At 47.6% G+C, this 10,884-nt stretch overlaps 1 protein-coding gene across 1 annotated transcript; it reads left to right on the forward strand.

Moving 5' to 3' along the window:
• Positions 1-1,199: 1,199 nt before the first annotated feature.
• On the forward strand, positions 1,200-10,547 carry LOC309355313 (tetraspanin-4-like). The gene is made up of 8 exons (XM_081886085.1): positions 1,200-1,358; positions 4,066-4,145; positions 4,880-5,071; positions 5,781-5,855; positions 6,768-6,869; positions 7,232-7,360; positions 9,195-9,278; positions 10,058-10,547. The coding sequence occupies exons 2-8, from the start codon at positions 4,077-4,079 to the stop codon at positions 10,124-10,126; spliced, it is 720 nt and encodes a 239-aa protein (XP_081742211.1). The 5' UTR covers positions 1,200-1,358; positions 4,066-4,076; the 3' UTR covers positions 10,127-10,547.
• Positions 10,548-10,884: the final 337 nt, after the last annotated feature.

Consider the following 10,884-nt stretch of genomic DNA (forward strand, 5'->3'; position numbering starts at 1 on the left):
AATTCTGGAGAACTCGGAAGTTTGCTTGCTAATTTCATACATTTTGCTTGGCGCAAATAAAGGCATTTGCCCCCCCCCAAAAAAATTTGGAATGTTTGCGTATGCGGCTTAAATTTTGAGAGTGATGCGCCTGCCTTACAGGGTTGTTGCAAAGATTGTGGAATATTTATATAGAGGGGGTTGATAACAGCCACCATCTCAAACAGGGGTTTATTCCGAGGTAAAGGTCCTCTCTTGTGAAATCCTGAGCGCTGCCCCGTTACTTTGCTGTGCCCCCGCTGCCCGCATCTGCTATTTGACAATAAACTTTCTGTCTCCCACACGGGGGTCTTCATATTGCAAAGCGCACGGCTTCTCCCAAACAGTCCTGGGAACTGTAGTTTACCCCTCTCATCGCTACAATTCCCAGCACCCGTAATAAACTACGGCTCCCAGAATTCTTTTGAAGGAGAGAATGCTCTTTAAACGCATGTGGTGTGTAAGGGTGAATCAGGATTGAATGGAGGTTGGTTGGAATTTTGACCTGTGAATGCTGCTGGAGAAAACCCGTGTGCACGGGGAGCACAAAACCCACAATAAACACCCACTTGGAAGCTGGCAATGTGGAAGGTACAGAAGAGAAGTACTTTACTCCCGAAGTTGCTCCCAGAGTAAACTACTCCTGAGCAACAGGAGATCCTCTCGGAAGTGCTTTGAGCAGAGTTGGAAATCTGAGGCTATCTGTCACGTGCAGCCTATGTTGGCATTTACTTAGCATTGTAAACTTGGGAGGGACACGGAGGGTCATCTAGCTCAACCCCTTTGCAATGCAGGAATCTTTTTGCCCAACGTGGGGATGGAACCCAGAACCCTGAGATCCAGTCTCTGCAAGCGTGTTTTAACCCCCTCCCTTCCGCGGGGGCATAATTTGGAAACGTCTCGAAAGCAGAAAGAGAAGTTACTCTCCAATCCCATACAAGTCTACTCCGCAGTAAGTCTCATTGAGCCACACGCTTCTGATGTTAATGCGGTACAACTGAGTCGCTTTTCATTGTCCTTTTTTGCGGGGGAGGGGGAAGGTTTAAACAAGAACGGGGGTTCAAATCCGACTGGACGTCTTTGTCTCGAATAGAAACCCGTTTCCCTCCCAGAGCCCCCTGGGCTCCACCCCACAGTCTCAAACACGCCCCCCATCACTGCCCCCCTTTCTCCCCTCCCATTTCCTTCCCCCTGTCCCGTGCTGGAATTTGCTCCCCCTCCCTTTCCATCCTGCATCCCATCAGAGGACAAGCAACTTGGAAGAGGTCTAGGTGTCTGGGAGGGGGGCTCCCGCCCCAAATCCGCACTCCCGCCCCAAAGTCTCCTGCCCCGAGACCAAGGTGAGGGGCGCACGGAAATGAATTTAGAATGGGGGGGGAAGGATGTGTCGAACCAGGGATATTTTGAAGGGTATAAAAAGCAGGAGGAGACTCTCTCCTTGGGGGGAGGGGATGATTTCTGCTGTATTGCAATATTTTTATGGGTCCCATAGAACTGATTCTGCCCACCCTAAAGTCTCTTACTTGCAAGATCGGGGGGCAGGGAGAGATTTGGCAGCTGTAGTTAGTTAGTTCCCTCCAGAGGTATTGGTACTTTGTTAAAAGAAAGAGGAAAGAAAGAGATCCAAAGGCTCCTTTCATGTTATTTTGCTTTTCTCCCATTTGGTGTGGTCCCCCCCGCCCCCCCCTTTGGGGAAATAATTTAAGGGAGAGCAGGAATGGGTGTGCGTTTTAAAAGCCCATCACAATTTCATGGGTTATTTACTGTAAGGAATATATTTTTGACCAGTTCAGATCCGGGAATTTAACATTCTTGTTAAATCCAGAACGGTGGGAGGGGGGGAAGGTTTGGATCTTGAATTGGGAAGGTGGGTCTGGAATGTGGGTTATGTTTTATTTCTACAGAATGGGCTTTGCTGAAAAAATGGAAAAGGAACTCTGTCGTGAGTGCAGTGGCGTAGCGTGGGGGTGTAGGGGGGGCCGGCCGCACTGGGCGCAACATCTGGGGGTTAGGTTTAGGGGGCGCAAATCCACGGGTTAGGGAGCGCAAATCCACGGGTTAGGGGGCGCAAATTACTTGCCTTGCCCCGGGTGCTGACAACCCACGCTACGCCACTGCGTGAGTGGCAAAAAGGCAAGGAATGAGGGTAAGGGTGGGGTAGCTTTAGCAGGAAAGACCTACAGGGTAGGAAACGTTTGACTAAGGAAAACTTGGCAATTTCTTTTTACGTGGTCTGGGGATAAACACTGCCCGTCTTCTTTCTCCCCTTCATGTACCTTCATCTTCAGCGTACATGATAGCAGGAGATGTGTTGCCCTACAGGAAATCTGCAATCTGGGCCTGGACAAGGGGACTTTCCCACCCCCAGTTCGTTTGTTGTTTATTTATTTAGCCTTCCCTAAATCAGATAATTTACCTGCTTTCCCACCACTTCCTTAGCCACTTCGTCTGAAGGGGGTAAATCAACGTTTTATGTATTTCCAGTTATTTTTCTAAAAAATAAAATTAAACAGTGTTACACTCTTAGTTGTTTTGATACTTAAAACATGGTGCGCTCTCCATTTGAACAAAAAAATAAAATAAAACAGTTGCCAAGCTTGACCACATTCGTAATTTTTATTGCAGTAATTTTCACGAGGAGGTGGGAAACAGGCAAAGCTTTAAAGTTAAAAGTACATAAATACGGCATTGTTCTTTTTAAAAAGCAGAGTATATGAACATTGGGAACCAAAAATAACTCCCTCCATTTTGATGTCCAGAGGTTACGATTGAAGGTTGTTTGTGTTTGTGGGGAAGATTTTGCCATTCTCTTGATAGGCCTCTCAACTTTTTTGGCTGTTAGGGAGCTGCTTGGATCCAAACTCCCCTCAGTTGTGCCTGAATACACAGTTCTCTTGCTACTGGCATGATATAGAAAGGACATAAGGGGCCATTGCTCCTATGCCCTGCCCCGCAAAAATTCAAAACTATGTCTAATCATTGTCCAGAAGCATCTTTATTTCTGACCAGCCTGCTGATTCTGCACACTTTAGAAGCCATAGTGAGACAGGGCTGTGTAGTGGTTAGACTTCAAGGAGAGACCTGAGTTCAAATCCCACCTCAGCCATGAACTTTTGGCCAGAACTTAGCCTAGCCTACCTCATAGGGGGGTTGCCAGGATGCAATTGGTGAGAGACCTTTAACCACCCTTTGCTTTTTGAATAACATAAACAAAAATTTGTACAAAATTGTACACACCAGTGTGCCAGGCCTGAAGGCCATAGCCACCAACTTGCTTGCTATGATTAAAGAGGGTGGTGAGCATTTAAAATTTTCAGTATGTCCAAGAGACGGTCTTTAAACTTTATGTAGAATCCACAATACCATTTCTAATGCTAACCAGACCTTGACCTGCCCATCCTCCCAGTTAGGCCTAGAAATTTTACCTCGGCCTGTTCGTTTGGAGTCTCCCAACTCTGAAATGCTCGTTTTCGTCTGAGGAAAGGCTTCCTTTCATATAGATTAGCCTAATCACAGTTTGGCTGAAGTGGCACGGGGGTGGGGGGCACACGTTTCTCTGATTTTTTTCAGTGAGACTTCATTTTTTTTCATATTGTGTGAGTGACACTGAGTAACACCAGCTTAGTAGTTCTTAATTATTACAGTTGTATCCTGTTACTCCTCCAAGGGGATCAAGGTGGCATACATAGTTCTCCCTCTTAATTTTTTAAATTATTTGAATTTAAAGGGAATTAAATATGAAAACTCAGAATAAATTGCTTGTGGGATCCAAGCAGACTTTTTCACCTTCCCTCTCCTCCTCTCTCTAGCTCCCTTGCAGTCCCAAGCCCCACAAAGCAAATTAGGGGAAGGGGAGGAAGCTGCGGGGGAGACGAGAGGAGGGTAGAATCCTGTTGCATGGACAGCTTTGAATACATCGCTTCATTGTTTTCATAGGGGACCAGGATTGCCTATGAATTTCTGCCAACTGCATTGTAAATGCTCATGTATGAACGTTCCAGAATCGCAGCATGTTGTTTTCTTTTGCCCACTCCCATCTCATTTCAGACACATCCACCATGGGGGTCAGCCGCGGCTGCTTGCTGTGCGTTAAAGTGAAGATGTTCGTCTTCAACCTCATCTTCTGGGTGAGTTGCAGTGGGTCCGTGCACCTCCCCTCAGAGAAGGTTGTGTGAAAGTCAAAAAATTCTTCATCGGATAGCCTTTCCATCTACATCTGACCTGGGGCCTCCCAGGATTAGTGGGAAGGGCTTATGGGCCTGTTATTCACGGCAGGACATTTCTCTTTTAATAAATAAGTAACGCAACAAGTTGCCTTTCGGGCTTGTAAGGATGAACAAGATGGAAAGTGCATTTGTGTGTTAAACTGCTACCATTTTATAGCAAACCAAAAATCTGCCTGTAGACTGCCTGAGAGAACCCGCTCTCCACTATTGGCTGAACTGCTTGTGATTGTCACAGAAGTTTCATCGGCATTGTAATGGGCAAGGGGGTGTCAGCAACAGAATGTTGACAGCTGCTTTATTTGTTCCAATAAAAACTTGGCACAGGATTGGGAGTCAGGAGGAACTAGGTCTTGTTTGTGGGAAGGGGCTGAACTGAGAGCTTTTGCGGCTGGTGAGCGGAGACTCAGCCGATGATCTATTCCACAACAGCATCCTGGACGGAGTGGGGGGAGGTGGTACCATCAGAGGTGGGGAACCTCAGGTCATGCACATCTCTCCAGACCTCTCTACCTGACCCTCAGGACTCTGCCCAAGCCACACCCCTCACTAGCCTTGATCTTCACCCTCCTCTAGTGATTCTACATGCCTGGCATGTGTCCCCGAACAGTGATATAGCTTGCCTTCTCTCCCCGTAGCTCGGCGGCTGTGGAGTGCTTGGCGTGGGCGTATGGCTGGCTGTGACCCAGGGCCGCTTTGCCACCTTGTCGTTCTCGTTCCCGTCTCTGTCGGCAGCGGGGCTTTTCATGGCGACTGGAGCCATCATCATGGTTGTGGGCTTCCTCGGGTGCTTGGGGGCGGCCACAGAGCACCGCTGCCTCCTGCTGACGGTAAGAAGTATCTCTCCACTGGGTGTTACATGGGGGGGGGGTGAGTGTAAGAGATTCGGATTAAATTGGTGCAGAGGTGTCTAATGAGATCTTCGGTAGGAGAAGGTGCCCGGCAGAGAAATGGCTTAATTCAAAGCACAGTTTCTCTACAGAACCTATGTTAAATGCAAGAATGCTCAGCCCTGCTTTGGAGCATAGGCAGAGTGCAGTCATCAGTAGGAAGCAGAAAAGTGCATTTCTGAGATGCTGTGGACAAGATGGGGTCCAAGAGGTTCATTTTTCTGTGCATAAAACCATTGGGAGCAGTGACATAACTTCGCTTGTGGGACATCTTGCTTTAGATATGTTGTTGTTTTCAACTTTTCTTCCTGACCGTGACTTGGCTGGCTGGCTTGAGCGATGCAGAGCTGTGGGTTCCGCATGTATCTTTCAGCCATGCCAGTGATCTCTGCTTGCGGCGGCAACTTGTGCTATTCATTCAACTGTGGGTGGCTGGGAGGAAGGAGGGCTTGCAGGGTTAGTTGAACCAGAGGGCCTGATTGCATGTATGTGATCCTATGACTGCAATCAAGTATGGAGCGGGGGGGGGAGTGCGGAAGTGGGGGCACACTTTTTTCAGAGATGCACATATCTGTAAACACAAAACTGTGTTGTATGAGGCTTTCTCCTTCTCCCTGTAATTGCTGATTTGGGTACATCTCTTCCCTAGTTCTTCCTGGTCCTCTCCACCCTCTTCCTCCTGGAGCTGGTTGGGTTGCTGGTTTTTGTCACCTGTAGGGACAAGGTAAGGACCTTCCTCACCCCGTATGTAGAATGAGGATGGTGAGATCCAGCTCATTTGGGCAACCGGCAGTCTGCAGGCCACATTCAGCCATCACAGGCCTGCAGTGCAGCCCACGCCCCTTGCCACTGCTGAGTGCACACTCTGATACAAGATAGTTTACTTCAAGATGCCATTATAATACTGGCAGCTCCCTGTAGCACCCGTGCTCTTAACAGATGTGTATGCAGAGAGGAAACGGATTCAAACCATGAGCCTGTCCCGATTCTCGTGGAATGAGGAAAGAGCCCATTGTATAAACCTCATGAATCATCATCCTGCACCTCCCCGCCACACCCCATATACTTCTTCAAACTTTGGGGTCTGCCAAGCCTGTTGATACTTTCCCACTTGTTAATGGATGGTGCCATTTTTGGCTACATTAGGAGCCACACTCAGACACTGAGTTTGCTTGTATCATGTGTACGGAACAGTTGCATAGTGGATAAAGTTATTTGAGTTACATGCTTTCTTAAGATAGCAGGTTTTAATTCGTCCTTGGAATTTGGAATATTGCACCATTTCATTTAGGGTGGTATCTTCCAGAAAGAGGTCTGGAACCCATGGAATTAGGAAGTGAGGGAAAAGAGAAGGGAGGTTTAAAAAAGAGTGGGGGCTGGACTTCAGACTGTTGGAGTGAACTACTTGGCAAAGTCTCCACCCCTAACTTGAACATCGGAGGGTTTCCCGATACTCCTCCAGTTTGGAGAAGTTCAGAAGAAAAATGGCAGGGCAGGGTTTCCATCCAACTTTGAATAAGCACCATGAGGGCTGGGCTTGCCCCATCAAGTCGAAGTCATAATAATAATCACTCTTACCATCACACACAGAGGTGCTGCTGGTCCATTGGGTGTGCTTATTTTGTCCCTTCTCTAGTTTGATAGATATGCCCAGTCCAATCTAAAGGAAGGACTTCAGCTGTATGAGACAGAGGGAAATGTGGGTTTAACCAGAGCATGGGACGTTGTGCAGAATGAGGTGAGTGTTACACACACACACACACACACACACACACGTTTACAGTACTTCCAAATGGTCATCCTAGCAAATTCAGGCTGCTCAACTAAAGCTGATTTTGAGTTCTTGCGCAACAAACCCACTTCCCTAATAGATTGGGATTTTTTTTTTGCAAGAAAGAGGTGGGGGAAAGGCAGTAGGAAGTGTGGGATGGCGCTTGCATCATGAATTGCCATCTAATCTGCCCACAAACAGGTCATCTGGATGCAAATTTAGAGAGCTAAGAAGCAGCCAGGGAGATTTCCCCCACTTTAAGCATCCTCATCCCATTTTGGAAGAGCCCCCCCCCCCGTGTGAGACTGATTTCTCCCCTTGCTTCCCAGTTTCGCTGCTGTGGGGTGCAGAACTACACAGACTGGTTTGAGGTCCGCAACAGAACGTGGGTTCCGGAGTCCTGCTGCTTGCAGCAAAGTGACATCTGCCAAGTGGACAGCGCCAGCTGGTGGAAGGAGGTGAGATGGCAGCAGGAATTGCCCTCAAGGAACAGAGAATCCCCTACGGCTGTGGGTTCCAAATTGGGTTGTCCCAATTGACCCCCCTCTAGGAATGCTTGTGTCCTGAGCAAGTGGCAAATGGCTAAATGCAGGGTCCGATTACCAAGGCTGGCCTGCACTAAAACCCTCCAGCCGACCTCTTTCTTGGAGCTGTTGAGGTTGAGAGGGCCTTTGACACTCTGTCCTGCGACAAAAGTATCAGCTTCTGGCTTTTGACCGTAGATTCTCACCTCCCTCTCTGACTATACAACACACTCAAAATTACTTGTGTGCTGTTCTAACGTCAAGGCTTATCCCAGTGAATCCTGAGAACTGTCACTCATGGAGGTGCTGAGACTTCTCTGTTTTTAACATTTTGTGCATTAAATGTTGAGCTGTCTCAGGAGGGAGGGAATGATGAAACCAGAAGGGGAAGGGGTTCCTAGTCTTGGTGGTCTACAGACCAGCACATGACTTTTATGAAGCCCCCCAAAATTTCAAGACTAGCTACTCTGTGTGTCTTCTTGCTGTTAGCAATATGCAATAAGATAGAGGGCCTTTGTGGATTGCTTTTCCTGAGGAAAGTGTCCTAGTCCACCCCTCTTCTGATGTTTCAACCCAACTGAGTTTTGGTGACGGCTGCAGCGATGTCTTTGATTTGCTTCATTAATGCTGCTTCTCAAAGCTCTCGTGTTAATTTAACTCGTCTTTTTAACCTTGAGATTTTCTTGCTCTTTTTTTTGAGCAGGATGGCATATCTGCTTTATGATTTTTAAAACATCATGTTGTTTATACTTAAAAGTCGCTAATGAGAAGCAGGCTATAAATATATTGGGGGGAAAACAACAACACCTAGTCCAGGCTGTAGTATGGATACATCCAATTTTATTTAGTTATCTTCCTCCCTTCCCCAATATATTTTACTCTCAAAAGACTTACATAAAAGGAGAGTGGCGGTCAGCCTATTAGTGTGACCAGTTACCAGCTTGAGTTGCTGCAGTTTTAACAATATAGGCAACTTAGAACAGGCTCAGAAAAGAGCACTGAAGATGACCCGCTGCATGGAAAATAATCCTGGGAAGAAAAGTTGAAGGAACCGGGTATGTTTATTCTGTTTATACTGAGAGGGGTGTGTGTGTGTGTAATAGCCCTCTTCGAGGAGAAGTGCTGTCACATAAAGCAGAGGCAGGGAACTTCAGGGTCAAATCCAGCCTGCCAGGCCTATCTGTCTGTTGAAATTTTCCTCAGCCTCATCCCTCACTGGTGCCGCTTCGTATCTAGAGTGTTTTTGCCTGACTGCAGTCTGTCCTTGAACTCTCCTAATGCCTGTTGCTTGTCTGGATGGAGGACAGAGAGGGGTGACTGTGCAGAAACCAGTCTAGTTACTGTACAGTGGTAAAATTTACCTTCACTCCTTCACCCATCCTAGCCTGCAGCTCCCAGCTAGTTGCCAAGAAGAAAATGCAGCCCTCCTGCTGGCAAAGGTTCCTGTTGCAGAAGAAAGGCTTGTTCACTTCAGCCCAGTGGATCAGAAGGGGGGAGACTTTAAGTTATAGGAGCTGATTTGGGCTGACTATTCAGGTTAATACTCAACCCAAATATTCAACTGATTGATGGCAAGCGCAGTTCCACAATGGAACAAATCATCCAGAGTTCCTACTAGAAACAGCTTGCATGTTAAATAAACGTTAGATTAAATGGAAGACGACATTTTTTCGGTGCACAAGTGTGATCAACCCAGATCGGAGGCACTGCCTCTTCTTGCCAGCGCTCTCTGGTGACCATGTTTGTTTTGTGCTCTATTCCCCTAAAGCCCTGTTACGAGAAGGTGAAACGCTGGCTAGGAGAGAACATCTCAGCCATGGGCATCTTTGCCGCCTGCATCATTGTTGTCCAGGTGAGCAGGAACAGCCGTGGGAGGGGACACGCCTGACCTGAGCAACTGCTGAGGCCGCTCTGGTGCAACAACGCATGTGCCACCCATTACCATCAGCACAAGCACAGAAGGTGGGGTTGTCTGCAGGGGACCACAGAATAGGATGCAGCCAGGGCAGGAATTCTTTCCAACACTGGCCATGATCCCACAGGGAGTAAATAAATAAACTGGAAGCAACACGTAAACTGGTGCAATCTGTGCTTTCAAAAGGCATCCCCCTTTAGGAGAGAAGGCTGTCCAGGAGGATGGTTTCCTGACTGGGAAAAGACCACATAGAAGCTGCCCCTGCCACCTCCAGTTTGTACAAAATGGGCCAAGAAGCAGGTGACTGGGAAGCCAGGATATTGGCTCATTTAATAGAGTCTATGCAGAGTTAGCCAATATGGGGCCTTTTAGAAGTTGTGGACTACAACTCCCATCAGCCCTAGGCAGCATGGCCAGAGGTCACAGGTGATGGGAATTGTAGTCCAAAATATCTAGAGGGCAGCCCATTGGCTACACCTGGTCTACATGGACAGGCAGCAGCTTTCCAGCCTTTTAGACAGCCCTGCTTGGAGATCCTGGGTGGTTGGACCTGAGACCTTATGCTCAGCCTTCCTACATTTTAGAGGCAGCGGCGAGGATGGGAGTTCAGGAGGCAGCATCTTAATTCCAATATTGTAAGGAAGTGACATGCTGGGCTGGGACTCTTCCGCCCCAATTTTTTTGTTGTCAGTCTGACCTGATTTATGTCTCTCCAGGTCTTGGGCATCGTTTTCTCCATGCTGATGTACTGCCAGGTGCGGCGGGCGGAGAAATACTATGACTGAGCCCCATCCGAGTACATTCTTCATGCCTCCGTCTTTGTGGCTCAGAAGCAGCACCAAGGGGATTCCTAGCTCCTTTAGGGCACCCACTTTCCCTTCGCTTTCTTCCTTATTTGAGAGCCGTAGGCCTTTTGCTAAAGACCATTTCTGCCATTAGGCTCATGCCATATCTGCTGGGAGAGGAAGATACCCCTCCTTCCCTCTGAAGGACTTCATTTTTTGCTAAATCTTTTATTGTTTAGACCTCTTTTCAGGCCTAGAGTGGGATTATATTTCCTTTCATCTTAGCCTACATAACCCCCCACCCCACCCCTATATTTTACATTGGGATTCTGACACCTACCCGCCCTTTGCCCTTCAATCTTGTTGCTTTTGTATATAACAGAACTATACCAAGCACCAATAAAGCAATTAATCCCTTTCAGTCACTCTATTTATTTCCTGCTGCACATTTGTATTTTGGGCTAGGGGTGAAGAGTGACAGCTGCTCAGAGTTCTTCATGCCAACTCTCCATCAGCCCAAATGGCAAGTGATTTTATGAATGAGGCGATCTCCTCTTTGAGGGAGGGGGGAATATAAACAGAAGAGGGAAAATATATAATGGGGCATGCTTCTCCCCCTCCTGTTTTGCTCCGCTCACAGGTCTGGATGAAGGTAAGCTGGTGGTACAGGAAGAGGTCTTCCACAAAGGCCTGCCATCCCACCACCTTTCTGGAGATGTAACCCCCCCCCTTCTAACTCACTTCCTGTCAATCAGACA

This window comes from Podarcis melisellensis, assembly GCF_964234715.1.
Source record: "Podarcis melisellensis genome assembly, chromosome: 13".
NCBI lineage: Eukaryota > Metazoa > Chordata > Lepidosauria > Squamata > Lacertidae > Podarcis > Podarcis melisellensis.